This window comes from Pipistrellus hanaki (assembly GCF_964339955.1).
Source record: "Pipistrellus hanaki genome assembly, chromosome: 2".
In the NCBI taxonomy this organism is placed as follows: domain Eukaryota; kingdom Metazoa; phylum Chordata; class Mammalia; order Chiroptera; family Vespertilionidae; genus Pipistrellus; species Pipistrellus hanaki.
The window spans coordinates 2380911-2395176 of record NC_140504.1 but is presented as its reverse complement, the minus strand read 5'-3'; the positions used below and the strand labels follow the sequence as shown (position 1 = coordinate 2395176).

General features: G+C 53.5%; 1 protein-coding gene across 5 annotated transcripts in view; it reads right to left on the bottom strand.

The window, feature by feature from the left end:
- DOP1B (DOP1 leucine zipper like protein B) overlaps positions 1 to 14266 on the bottom strand; it is a 61552-nt gene that overhangs the window by 45320 nt on the left and 1966 nt on the right. For all 5 annotated transcript variants that reach the window (XR_014794088.1, XM_084873567.1, XM_084873569.1 and 2 more), the window contains exon 2: positions 11010 to 11174. Coding sequence is in view for 4 of the 5 variants with exons in the window: in XM_084873567.1 (XP_084729693.1) it covers positions 11010 to 11147 (138 nt within the window). In the remaining variant the exon portion in view is untranslated. The remainder of the gene's footprint in view (positions 1 to 11009; positions 11175 to 14266) is intronic.

Below are 14266 nucleotides of genomic sequence, written 5' to 3'. Positions count from 1 at the left end.
GCTCGGGCAACGCCAACTGCACTGTGCCGTGAGTCAGAGCCGCTGGCCCCGGACCATCTTAGGACACAACAGCTTTATCAACAAACAAAATAATCCCACCTTTAAAACAAACACTGAGCTTCACAGGAGGTAAAGGGATGAGAAGGAAGAGAGTATTTTTCATCAGAAGCCTCTAGTCTAATTAAACTCAAGTTCAATAACCTACATTTCAAAAAAAAAAATAGTGACCCGGGGCACAGATTCGTGCACATTGAAAGGAAATTAGAAGGTGGTCGGTGGGGCAAGACTGGGCCAGACAGGCCAGACACGCCCTGGAGCCAGCCTCCCGTGGCCTCTTCCCAGCCGGGCCGCACCTAGGGTGATGCCGTGGCTTGAAGGGCCTCTGTAGAGTGAGTGGGTCGGGGGGAGGAGGGGTCCCTCGGCAGGTAGGGTCCCTCAGCCTGGCCTGCGGGGAACAGGCTGAAACCAGCTCTCAGACATCCCCCGAGGGGTCCCCGAGTGGGAGAGGCACTCTGCAAAGTTGCTGTCGCACAGGGTGTGGAACACAAACCAAGTGTTCAGTAAACCAGACTCAGGTCGACAGTGCCCCAGCAGCAGCATAACCACAGCCGAAGGCGGAATTTCTCGGCCCCGCAAGGAATCGGGCTCACTCCTCTCTAGTTTCAGGTGCGTCACCTGAGAACCGTCACTGCCAAGTCACTGCAGCTTGGCAGCTCCTGCATTGAGCATCTGCCCCCTGATGGTGAGTGTGCAGCATAGCTACCGGTTGGACAAACACTTAGCACATTAGTCTTTTATATGCATAGATAAACTAGTGTGGCTGAGTTGGTCGATCATCCTCCCGTGCAATGAAAGATTGCCAGTTCAATTCCTGGTTGGGGAATATGCCAGTTTCAGGCTCAATCCCAGATAGGGGGCTTGCAGGCTCTATGTTCCATTCTCACATCAATATTGCTCCTTCTTGCTTATTTATTTTTTTTTTAATATATTTTATTGATTTTGTACAGAGAGGAAGGGAGAGAGATAGAAAGCTAGAAACATCGATGAGAGAGAGTCATCGATCAGCTGCCTCCTGCACACCCCCCACCGGGGATATGCCCGCAACCAAGGTACATGCCCTTGACCGGAATCGAACCCGGGTCCCTTCAGTCCCCAAGCCAACGCTCCATCCACTGAGCCAAACCGGTCTCGGCTCCTTCTTGCTTCTTTCCTCTCTCTCTAAAAATAAATCCTTAAAAAATAGATAAACTAGAGATTTACCTTGAAACATTATTTTTCAAAGTCTAATATCTTAAAGGTAAAGCCAACAGAATAAACACTGAGGCTTCACAGGAGGTAAAGAGATTAGAAGGAAGAGTATTTTTCATCAGAAACCTGTAGTCCAACTAAACTCTCAAGTTCAATAACCTACATTTATATCCAAAGAATCCCAAAAAACCAACAATGGAGGGCGGAGGGGACGGGAACGCATGCTGTTGGCTTTGCCTCCTACGTGCTCCCCTACCAGGGCGGGGATGAAGCCTGCAAACTGGGCATGTGTCCTGATGGGGAATCGAACCCCTAACCTCTTGGTTCACAGGATGACACCCAACCCACCAAGCCACACCAGCTGGGATCCAAATCTGACCCTTGCTCATGAGTTCTAAGGTCACTGAGGTGGAAAGGAGACACTCAAGGGTCTGTCCGCCTGGGCTGTGCCACTGCTAAGTCACATTTCTCTGCCCTTCTGCGTCCAGACGTGGCAGCCAGTGAGGTGAGTGGGGTCACTAGTGTCACTCCCAGCACAGGCTTTAGAAGTCATATTGGCCGAAACCGGTTTGGCTCAGCGGTAGAGCATCGTATCGGTCTGCGGACTGAAAGGTCCCAGGTTCGATTCTGGTCAAGGGCATGTACATTGGTTGCGGGTACATCCCTGGTAGGGGGTGTGCAAGAGGCAGCTGGTCGATGTTTCTCTCTCAGCGATGTTTCTAGCTCTCTATCTCTCTCCCTTCCTCTCTGTAAGAAAAATCAATAAAATAAAAAAATTAAAAAAAAGAAGTCATACTGAATGAAAATGTTTCGCGTCGCAGGACTGGAGTCGGAATCTCCAGGCGGAAACGCTCTCCGTGCAGAAGACTTGGTGTGCTCCCGGCCGTGGGCTCCCCCAGACTGCGCTCCTGCCCCAAGTGACAGCACACGGAGGAAACAGGGTTGTGCCCCCCTCCCGGCCCCCCCAAAAATCCACGTTCTATGTGAGCAGCACTAAGCAGCATCTCAAAACACGCCTGACACGGAATAGGGCCCAGCCCTGGTGCCATGAAGGAAAGATGCTCTCTCCCGGAACCCTGTGCAGCTTGGGGCGGGGCCAGTGAGGGAGAACCAGCTGCTCCGACTGAATTTTTCTTCTTTCCTCCCACCAGCTGTTACAGAGGTTCCCCCTCCCCCTCCAGCTGTTACAGAGGTCCCCTCTCCCCCTCCAGCTGTTACAGAGGTCCCCCCTCCCCCTCCAGCTGTTACAGAGGTTCCCCCTCCCCCTCCAGCTGTTACAGAGGTCCCCCCTCCCCCTCCAGCTGTTACAGAGGTCTCCTCTCCCCCTCCAGATGTTACAGAGGTTCCCCTCTTCCCCTCCAGCTGTTACAGAGGTTCCCCTCTCCCCCTCCAGCTGTTACAGAGGTCCCCTCTTCCCCTCCAGCTGTTACAGAGGTCCCCTCTCCCGCTCCAGCTGTTACAGAGGTTCCCCCCCATCCAGCTGTTACAGAGGTCCCCTCTCCCCCTCCAGCTGTTACAGAGGTTCCCCTCTCCCCCTCCAGCTGTTACAGAGGTCCCCTCTCCCCCTCCAGCTGTTACAGAGGTCCCCTCTCCCCCTCCAGCTGTTACAGAGGTTCCCCTCTCCCCCTCCAGCTGTTACAGAGGTCTCCTCTCCCCCTCCAGCTGTTACAGAGGTTCCCCCTCCCCCTCCAGCTGTTACAGAGGTCCCCTCTCTCCCTCCAGCTGTTACAGAGGTTCCCCTCTCCCCCTCCAGCTGTTACAGAGGTCTCCTCTCCCCCTCCATCTGTTACAGAGGTCTCCTCTCCACCTCCATCTGTTACAGAGGTCCCCTCTCCCCCTCCAGCTGTTACAGAGGTTCCCCCTCCCCCTCCAGCTGTTACAGAGGTCTCCTCTCCCCCTCCAGCTGTTACAGAGGTTCCCTCTCCCCCTCCAGCTGTTACAGAGGCTCCCCCTCCCCCTCCAGCTGTTACAAAGGTTTTCCCTCCCCCTCCAGCTGTTACAGAGGTTCCCCTCTCCCCCTCCAGCTGTTACAGAGGTCCCCTCTTCCCCTCCAGCTGTTACAGAGGTCCCCTCTCCCCCTCCAGCTGTTACAGAGGTTCCCCCCCATCCAGCTGTTACAGAGGTTCCCCCTCCCCCTCCAGCTGTTACAGAGGTCTCCTCTCCCCCTCCAGCTGTTACAGAGGTTCCCTCTCCCCCTCCAGCTGTTACAGAGGCTCCCCCTCCCCCTCCAGCTGTTACAAAGGTTTTCCCTCCCCCTCCAGCTGTTACAGAGGTTCCCCTCTCCCCCTCCAGCTGTTACAGAGGTCCCCTCTTCCCCTCCAGCTGTTACAGAGGTCCCCTCTCCCCCTCCAGCTGTTACAGAGGTTCCCCCCCATCCAGCTGTTACAGAGGTCCCCTCTCCCCCTCCAGCTGTTACAGAGGTTCCCCTCTCCCCCTCCAGCTGTTACAGAGGTCCCCTCTCCCCCTCCAGCTGTTACAGAGGTTCCCCTCTCCCCCTCCAGCTGTTACAGAGGTTCCCCCTCCCCCTCCAGCTGTTACAGAGGTTCCCCTCTCCCCCTCCAGCTGTTACAGAGGTTCCCTCTTACACTGCCAGCTGTTGCAGCCCTGGCCTGCCTTCCTCCTCCAGTCTGTCCCTCACTCGGCTGGGAGGACCTTCTCCAGGAGGAAAGGTGGGGAGCACGGTTCCATTGCTGGGGAAGAGCCATTGTTTGGGGTATGCTTTTCAGGAAACCAAAACCCAAAGTGACTGGCCACTGAACAGAAATGATGCATATTAAAAAAAAATTTTGAGGCATGTTCTTCTACAACTATAGAATATCTCAGGAAAACAAATAAATTGGGAAGGGGAAAAGGGTCATGTTTCCAAAATCACTTTTTAAACATCTAAACAAAAAGGAGAAACTGTAATTAAACAGGAAATTAAACTTTTTTATTTCTTTCGCTCATGGACTGTACTAGTTTAAAAGCATTACTTGAGCTATCATTAAGGTATAATTGCAATATTTGTAACTTCGTTGGATTCCTGGGCTCAGCAAAACATAATGATAAAACACAATAAAAGTTTGAAAAAATAGGCTTGAACCACACCCGAGCTTCATTGATAGAACCAGGAAGTGTCTTACTGGCTCCACCCAGATGGCGTGCTCCTGTTGATTTACTGTGACCCAGTCTGACCCTCTCGGGGACTTGGAGCCGGTCCAGAATGGTCGTGTGAGGAACACCATTAAAAACCTCAAAGGGCCAAGACCGGTGTGGCTCAGTGGATAGAGCGTCGGCCTGCGGACTGAAGGGTCCCAGGTTCTATTCCGGTCAAGGGCATGTACGTTGGTTGCGGGCACATCCCCCGTGTGGGGTGTGCAGGAGGCAGCTGATGGATGTTTCTCTCTCATTGATGTTTCTAACTCTCTATCCCTCTCCCTTCCTTTCTGTAAAAAAATCAATAAAATATATTTAATAACAAAAACAAACAAACAAACAAAAAAAACCCAAAGGGTAGACCATGGGCTCAAAAAGTAATTCAATACACTTAAAATGACTCAAAAGCGGATTCAATAAGTGTTATGCTGTGCATATTTCACTTAAAATGGTTAAGATGATAAACTGTATAGTTTATCACAATTTAAAAATTTTTAAAGGTAGTTTTACAACATGGGCAGGGGAACTGTCTTTGATTCTAAACTGTGTTAGCCCTGTGGTCGGCAAACTGCGGCTTGCGAGCCACAGGAGGCTCTTTGGTCCCTTGAGTGTGGCTCTTCCACAAAATACCACGTCCTGGGCGAGTCTATTTTGAAGAAGTGGCATTAGAAGAAGTTTAAGTTTAAAAAACTTGGCTCTCAGAAGAAATGTCCATCGTTGTGCTGTTGGCATTTGGTTCAGCCAAGCACCGAGCGAGCTGACTCAGAGCGCCAGGCTCGTCGCCAGTTAAAAGCATCTCCATCGAGCAAATGGCAGAGCGTGCCTGGCTTCCTTCAGAAGCGCCAGCTTTGCAGGATGCTCGCTTCCTGCCAGAAAACAAAGCAGTATGTAAGACGGGCCAGGTGGCAGCGGCTGGGACCCTCATTAAGCATCTGCCGCGGGCCACAGCAGGGCCCACCTTCCAGAAGGAGCGGAGAGAGCAGGACTGGCAGGGCCTCCCACATTAAAGGGGCCAAGCACGGTGCTACGTGTGCCCTGCCTCACCTGAACCGGCAGCGCCCGCACCTCGCCGGCTGGGGGGCTGGGGGGAGTGACAGCTGGAGAAAGAGGCTCAGCACGGGGGGGGGGGGGGGGGTCACAGCAGCCAGCGAGGTCAGCGCTTGTTTAACTGGGGACCGGCGGTGTTCAGCTCCTCTGTAAACAGGAGCTCCTCCTCAGGAGCGTCGGCTACTGAAATGTCACCGTCCCTGTGCTGCACGCAGGGCCCCCGATCAGCGGACTCAGCAGGCTCCGACCACCACGTCCCAGCTCCCAGGGGCCCTGAGCCACGGGCAGCGGCTCACACAGCTGCGTCAGAACAGTTTCCTTCTGGAAGTTCTTTGGAATCGGCTTCATCTTGTCGCAGGGAATATTGACTTGCACTTTCTGGGCAAATAGCAGCCAGGCCGTGGAGGCGGGCCGGGGTGGTGGACACGCAGTGGTACTAACAGCATCTGGCGTAACCGCCGGCTGGGGCCCTGGGCCTGGCAGCTCCCACCGCGCTCGGAGCAGTTAGCTGCCGGCTCGGCTGTGGAGGGGGCGCTCTGCTGGTCTCACCCGGGAGGAAGGATCCAGAAAGGCAATGCCGGGGACACGATGGGGGACGTGATGAGGGACACGGGCCCACCTCTCACCAGCTGTGCAGCCCGTCACAGCGACCTGACCTGGCTTCGCGCACAGAAAGGGTGCCGTCACTACCATGGGCAGCTCGTGGGCGTGGCATTCCGTCTCCACTTGCCCAGTGCGTCAGGGTTCACACTGAACACCCACAATTGAGCACCATGGCCCCCCAATCGCCTGGTTAGGAGCGGGGAAGCGACACACCGTCTCACAGACCACCTACAGCACAGGTCCCAATACCGCTCTTTATTCTGTCCCTCCGGAATTTACTACATGCAGACTGCAAAAGCCACTCACCCTCACCATGTCACCCATGTTCCCCATCTCCCCAGAAGAAACATAGATGGTTGGTGGCATGCTGTCCATGTCCCCAGACTTACATTTCACCCATTTCTCAGCTGCTCAGCACTCCCTGACACCCACACCCTCACCCCTGACCCCCATGTGGGCCTCCCCGCGGCCCTGGCTCAGCTAAAATACTGCCCTGGGGGCTGGAGCCTCAGTGTCTTCAGCAGCATCTTGGCCTGATCCTTCAGACTGCAGCACTGTTTCTATTGGCATCTGAAGATGTCTTACTATTCGTCACTAATTTGCTCACTGAGTTTCTGTGTATCTAACCATCACTAAAGCCTTAAGAAAATTCATTCTTCACATCAACTCCTAGCAAGAGTCCTTTTTATGTTTCAGGTGTCCTTTTATTTATGTATTATTTCCGGTGGCTTGCTCCCTCCAGCGCCTTCTCAACCCCCCCATCTAGTAGCTGATCTGGTGCTGACGCTGCCCGCTGCCCCACACACTCCCAGGCTGGGGCTCAGCCCAGGCGTCAGCCTGAGCGATTCTCCCACGGGTGAGGCAGCAGTCACCTTGCCCCACACCTTCCTGGGAGCTCCATGGCTTCCTGCCCTCCCAGAACAAAACCGAGACCGGCCTGGCACCTCCTCCCTCCTCTGTCACCTCAGCCGGCCACGCCCTCCCCACTGCACCTTGGACCCAGCCCAGGCCCCAGATGGCCTCCCAGCAGCTCACTCACTGCATCCAGGCCTCTGCTCAAACCTCAGATGTCACGTTATCAAAGCCATCTCTGTCTCCACTAGCACCCGTCCTTCTCCCTTCCTGGTTTACTTTCCTCTCTGCGGGGAGCACCCAAGACCGCATTTCTGTTTGCCGTCTGCCTCCTGCACCACCGCCTTGCACCAGAGCAGGAACCTCGCAGTGAGTCTGTGCCCAGCACCCAGGTGTCCGTGCCTCGGTCCTGTTCCTGTGCCAGTTTGCCAGGCTGCTGCACGGAAGCACACACAGCAGGCCCAACAACAGAAACGTGCCCTCACAGCCTGGAGGCCGAAGTCCAGGGTCCGGTGTGGGCAGGTCGGTTCCTCCGAAGCTGGGGAGGCTCCGCCCGGGCCCCTCACTCAGCGGTCAGCTGGCCATCTCTGGCTCCTTGGCTCACCATTGCATCACCAGCCTCTGCCCTCATCCTCACGTGCTGCCTTCCCCATGCGCGTCTGAGTCCAGATTTCCCCTTTTTCAAGGAACCAATCCCACTGGAGCAGGACCCGCCCTAAATGGCTTCATTTTCACTTGATTTCCTCTTAAAGCCCCATCTCCAAATGAGGCCACCTTCTGAGGTACTGGGCGTTAGGACCTCAACTTATTTTTGTCTGGAGGATAAAATTCAACCCATAAAAATCACAGCCACATGACACTGGGCACGTGACTCTTCACAGTAAAACGGCCAATCACGCAGCCTCGCTGGGCAGATGAAGACAGTGCCCCGTACACAGAGGTGAGCCCTGTCCCTCCGGTGAGCCTCGCCGACATGGACATGAAAGAGCTCAGGCGCTGGGCTCTGCAGCCAGCCGGTCAGGGTCTGAGCGCCCCCTCTGCCATCGCTGGCCATGACCTTCACAAGTTGCTTAGACTGAGACCAATGTCAAGACAGGCTGCGAGGATTACACAGTAACCCATGGCGGGTCCTCAGCACACAGTGCGCTCTGAGTGCCGCCCGTCACAGGCAGGCTGAGGTAGGAGTGTCACCCTCCTCCCACCGATACCTTGTAGATTTCTCACGGGGGCTGTTCCCACTCCCTGCCCATCACAGCAGCAGGACGGGAAGCTCGGGCAGAGAGGACACAGTAGTGGATTAGAGAACTGGGCACCAACTAGAACAGAAAGTGCTTTACTCCACCTGCCTACACACACCCACCTGTCACACTAACCCCTCCCACAGTGACCCCGTCCCCCTGCCCACAGAGCCAGTCCTCCAGTCTCCCCACCCCGCCCTCAAGCTGGAAACCCGGGAGAAAGCCTGGGAGCCGCACGTGACTCCTCTTTTTCTCATACCCACATCTTCTCCACAGGGAATCCCGTTAGCTATTCCCCAGAAGCCCCACAGCACCACCTCCTACGGGAACAGCTGTGTGGTGTCCCCGTCTGTGCCCCCACCCCTCCGTCTCCCGCCCGCCCTGTTTCCTGCCCCAGGGAGCAGACCAGGCGGGAGCCAGGCCGCGCCCTCTGCTCAGCTCCCGGCTCCCGGCGGACTCGGGCCACTGTCAGGCTCGCTTTAAAGGACCTACAGCCCGGGAGCTCCCCACCCCTTCCCGCTGGCCTCACTTGCTCTCCCCTCCCTCGCCTGCTCCGTGACCTCCCTGGCCTCAGACATTGCACAGCCTTGGAACTTGGTCAAAAGGCACTTTCTCAGCAAGGCCTTCCTCCATGAAGCCATTTAATATCGTGCCATCCCCACTCTTCTGTCTCCTCCCTCCTTACTGCTCCACAATATTCACCCAGCTAAGATCCATGCACTGTGTTTACCGCCAGCTTCCCGGGTTCTCTGCTGTTCCCCGATACCTAGAACAGTACGGGCATGCTGTAGGCACTCAAATACCTGTTGAATGAATGAATGAATGAATGGCCAATGCTTGAAAAGCTTCTTAAATAAGGGTTGCAACTGTACTTGGTAACCTGCATTTGAATTCCACTCCTAGGAATGTGCGCACAGGAAGGGAAGACACGTGCTCAAACAAACACTGTTCACAAGTGTTCCTCGCAGACTGAATAGCCCAAGGTGGGAACCTAAAGGGCACCCAGGATGAAGGGAGACAAAACGGTCTGTCCTTCCCAGGGACTACTGTTTGGCCACTGACACATTTTACCACGTGGATGAGCATGAACAGTGCTAACTGCAAGAAGCCAGGCACAGGCACCTACTGTATCATTCTGTCTGTGTCCACAGACACGGACAGCATCTCAGTGGGGCGGGGGACGATGGAAATGTTCCGGAAGTAGCCATCCACACTGTGAATGAACTGAAATCCTCTAACAACCAGTCTCAAATGGTTAAACGGTAAGTTTTATGTCTGGTGAATTTTACCTCAACATAAAAATAACGAACACACACCCTCCAAAGATCAGTATGCTATCTTTAGATTCCAGGAGAGTTGAGAACTAAAACATGGAAACTTCTGGAAGAACCTGCACACACCTAAATCCTACTCCAGCCTCTCCCTCTCTCCTAGCCAAGGAGCCACCTCAGGCGGGACAGCGGGGGTGCAGCGTGGGAATTCCTGAGCCGGAGCTCTAACCCACTCCCAGCTCCTGCTTCTCTTTTCTGACGTCCGTGCATCCAGCCCGCGCCCAGCCACGACAACCACAGGTTGTAAATACACTCTGCAGGACACACTCAGCTTCCGGCACAACCTGTAATCATGCCTCTCTGCGCCCTGCCAGCCCGGGGAGGGCGGGAGTTGCTTCCTGGCAGCCGGGGGGACTGCTGCCCGGCACTGCACCGGGGTCAGCCTGCTGGCATCCCTCACTCTCCGCCTATACCTAGAAGAGGAGGAGGGAGAAATCCTCTCTCTGCAGTGAGGTTTGTTGGAGTCCCCGGTGTCTGCGACCTGGGGACCCCCAACTCTCACACGGCACTGGGCTCTAAAGGCAGGTGTCCCAGCCAGGAGCCCCGGCCCCACAGCCACGGAGCCCGGACACCCTCCACCTACAGTCACATGGTCCTCTGAGCGCTTGGCCATTACTGTGCCACCCTCCTGGGCAGCACGGGAAAATACGGCGTCCATCACAGGGCATAAGGTCAAACCCGCACGTGACCAGTTTGGGTCTTCCTAGGCCTGGCCTCTTTTCCTCGCCCAAACACACACACAATTTCAATTTCAATTCCAGGGTAGATTTCAATATTTACTTAATCCTTTATTCTTCCAGGAGTTGTGAATCAGCAGAAAGATGGTCAAACAAAGAGTAAACCAAAGCCTGACTGCTGTGGCTCAGTGGTTGAGTGTTGACCTTTGAACCAGGAAGTCATGGTTCGATTCCCAGTCAGGGCACATGCCCAAGTTGTGGGCTCGGTCCCCAATGGGGGGTGTGCAGGAGGCAGCCCATCTAGAATGCTCTCTCATCATTAACGTTCCTATCTCTCGTCTCTCCCTTCCTCTAAGAAATCAAGAAAAATATTTACTTAAAAGTAAACCTACGACCAGAACTGGTTTGGCTCAGTGGATAGAGCGTCGGCCTGCAGACTGAAAGGTCCCAGGTTCGATTCCAGTCAAGGGCATGTACCTTGGTTGCGGGCACATCCCTGGTGGGGGGTGTGCAAGAGGCAGCTGGTCGATGATTCTCTCTCATCGATGTTTCTAACTCTCTATCCCTCTCTTCCTCTCTGTAAAAAATCAATAAAATATATATATTTTTTAAAAAGTAAACCTATAAAGAAAAAGCCATATAAATCCTAAGCAGTACATAGAGAACAATCCATCTTTGAATGACTGACTGGGCAATTTCATTGTTGAGAAAGGACTGCTTGGCTATTCTACTGATGTCTGCACTGTAATGCTATGCTCAGGGAAAAAGCTGAAGGAGGGATAGGTTAACAGCGGGGTAACAGAAAGACAGTCCCTTAAAAAAGTGAAAGGACAGCGGTGTCCTGCCTCCACGCAATCCAGCGCGCTCCGCCCACATACCTTGTTGAGCTTGCCCAGTGAGGAGATGAGATCCGCCCATTCGGTGGAGGACTCGAAGTTTCTCAGAGCCTTTTCAATCCCCGAAGAGTAATTTTTGTAGCGGTAGTCATGCAGGAGTTCCTGCTCTTCTGGATCCATCTTACATTCTCACAGCGGAGGAAGTACCTAAAAGCGAAGCGAAAATAAACCAGTGAGGCAGCTATTCAAGCACACACCGCTCCCAGCCCAGAGCTCCCGAGGCCGGTGTCCGGCCGCAAACTCCGGGGCGGCCGATCCAGTTCAAATATTTAGCAAGGCCTCTGGGCCAGGCACCGGGCAGAGAGAAGATAAACAGTTCCGGCCTCCTGGATTCGGAGCGGGACAAAGGGACGGAGCAGGCAGACGCAAAATGCGAGGGTTTTACTTCATTGACAAAATAATTCTGGGAGGGAAACTCACAAATCGGATGATACACACTGTTCCCACTGGGGAGCTGTGAGTGCAGATGGCCCTCCGATGGTAGGGCGTTTATAAAACCTGAGGAAATCAGCTGTTTGGCAGCCCAACCCTCTACAACTAGGCGAGGACAGAGAATTGGAAGCGTTGGCGAAGAAAAGCTGGTGGGGGAACAACACGTTAAAAAAACATGAGCTGTGAGAGTGTAGCGTCTGGCAGCCTGTTCAGTCACTCACTGCAGTCACCACAGTGCTGCCTGGCAGCCTTAGGCGCAGTGTAGTCTGGATGTAGGGGGTTACACCAGGGCCCACGCAACCATCATGTTATCCTCCTGGCCCTTGCATATTCTTGGATGGGTTCTTTATCCTGTGGTCAGGTACCTTCATTATGTATGAACCCCCGCAGCTGTTACAAAGCCCACCATGTAGCCGATCTATTCCCAACTCCAACAGCACCCACTGCCCTTTGTTTTATCCCACTGTGACAAGAGGAAACACGGAGCAGGGAATGCTACCCTGACCGTCATTTATGTAAACTGTGTGTAAACTCCGTCACTTATGCGATGTAAGTACACAGTACACATACATGCTTATGTTGTTGTTTTTATTCAGTAAAGAATCTGATAGCACTTACTGCTGATCTGTGCAGTATCCTACATTTACCACGTCAGAGGCTCACAGGTACAAAGGACACCCTCCCTCCAGGTCCCAGGGCTGGGCAGCTTTGTGTATGTCTGTCCTGTAGGCTTACACAGCCAGAATCCTGTGAGGTTCCAGGCTGCCTTCAATATGTACATTTGAAATGCAAATATTTCCCATTAAAAATATCTGAAAGTCAACCCATCAGTCTGTTCAAACAAATCAGAACTCTGGAAAGTACTCAACAAGATATGGGAAGGTTGGCATTCCTGGCACCAAGCCTCAGGTCCTCTTTCTCTCTCTCTTTACCCTTAGGGACCTCTCATTCCTATGACTTACAAATATGATCTTCATGCTAATGCCCGGGATTTGTAACACCTGCCCAAACTCCCCTCAGCTGTCAGACTCAGGTAATGGCCACTGGACCGCCACCTGGTGCAGCACAGGTGTCTCCAGCTTAGCGCACCCAAACCACACTCCCCGGTGTCCCTCAGCCAAATGCGGCCAGCGCCTTCCTTTCCTGGCCCCCGGGAAGGCCCTCTCCCCCATGGGCAACGAGAAGGAACAATTACTGGTGCGGGTGCAGGAAGGATGCACCTGGGACATGCACGCTCAGGGGAAGAAGCCAGTCTCCAAAGGCCACGTATGATCCCATTTGTGTTCAATGTCCGGAGCAGCTGAAGCTACCAGTCGGCAAGTAGATTGGTGGTGGCTGGGGGCAGGAAGTAGGAACAGGAAGTAACTGCAAATAGGCCCAGGGATCTTTTTAGGGAAGTGGAAACGTGCTAAAATAGGATTATGACGATGGCTGTACAACTTTGCAAATTTACTAAAATCACTGAGTTGTAACTGGGATGAGTGTTGTGCTACACCTCAATGAGGCTGTTTTCTAGAAACTCCTGATTCTATCTGCTCCCGTGCTCCTTCCTCGGAAAGTGCTCCCCTGACACCATTCCGGACTCCTTCTCTTCACCTGCCACACTCCGCGCCCATCCGTGGGCTCTTCTCCCCAAACACCTGTGGACACTCCTCTCCCTATACTGCACCTGTGCGCTCCCCCCCCCTGCAGGCCGCAGAGGCCTCCTCCAATGCACTTTCACACGGTGCTCCAGAATCCTCTTCACATGAATTAAAGCAGCACATCCCACCACATTTAAATCTTCCCATTAGACTTACAATAACTCCCAACCCCTCCCCACTCACCGTGTGGCCTACAAGGCTCCACCTACCTCTCTTCAAGGCACTCTGCTTATCCTAATACTGACTCATCCTACCTCAGGGCCTTTGCACACGCTGGGCCTCTGCAGAAATATACTGTACTGTGCACACGCACCACACTCATTCTTGGGAAGGCCTGCCCCTTTTTCTGAAATGGCCTTCACACTTTGGAAATGTAAGGATGATAACCAGAGTTGGTAGATGTTTATTTTGCCAAGTAAGAAGTCAGTACATCCATATAGTCCATAACTCCCCCGCCCCCCAAGAGATTTACAAGTCTGAAATCCAGCCTCTGAACCACTGCAACCTCTGTTCACTATATTAAGTGTCTAAGACCTGGGGAAAGAACTATGGCTGTGTTCCACTCTCACAGGTCACAGCCCGATAAACGAGGAAAAACCTCAATTCATCATTTCAATGTAATGTGGCTCAAACAGGGAGGGAGGGTGGGCAGAAACAGTAACACTGGCAAGAGGAAAGGATGAGGAAGCCTACTGCCTTCAGGGGTCCGTGAAGTCCGCAGGCGTGGGCGGCTAGTTTAGCAGGAAGAGAGCCTTGTCAGCGACCAGGTGTGTGCTCAGGGCAGGAGGGTGTGGGCCAGGTAAGGGAGGTAACTGGAGCAGGTCAATGTTACGGTTGGCTAAAAGAAGCAAGAACTACTCAGTGCAACTAACAGCACAGTTGCAAAGTTTGGAAACAGTCATTGAAGCAAGCTCCTTTATTTCAAAATGTGGGGCATTCAACATTAGGCTATGAAGGAAGTCTCCGGGGTGGGCTTGGTAAAAGCCATCATTGATGCATGCATGTAGCTCATGTAACACACCAGAGTCCTGTGACATGGGTATCGTGGGCCTCCAAGTGAGGATGCTGGGATCAGGCCCTCCGTATCCCAGCTCAGGTCAGCTCAGAGCCACAGCCTGCACTACATTGTGCTAGCGATAAAAGGAAGAGTTCAAGCCTTAATGT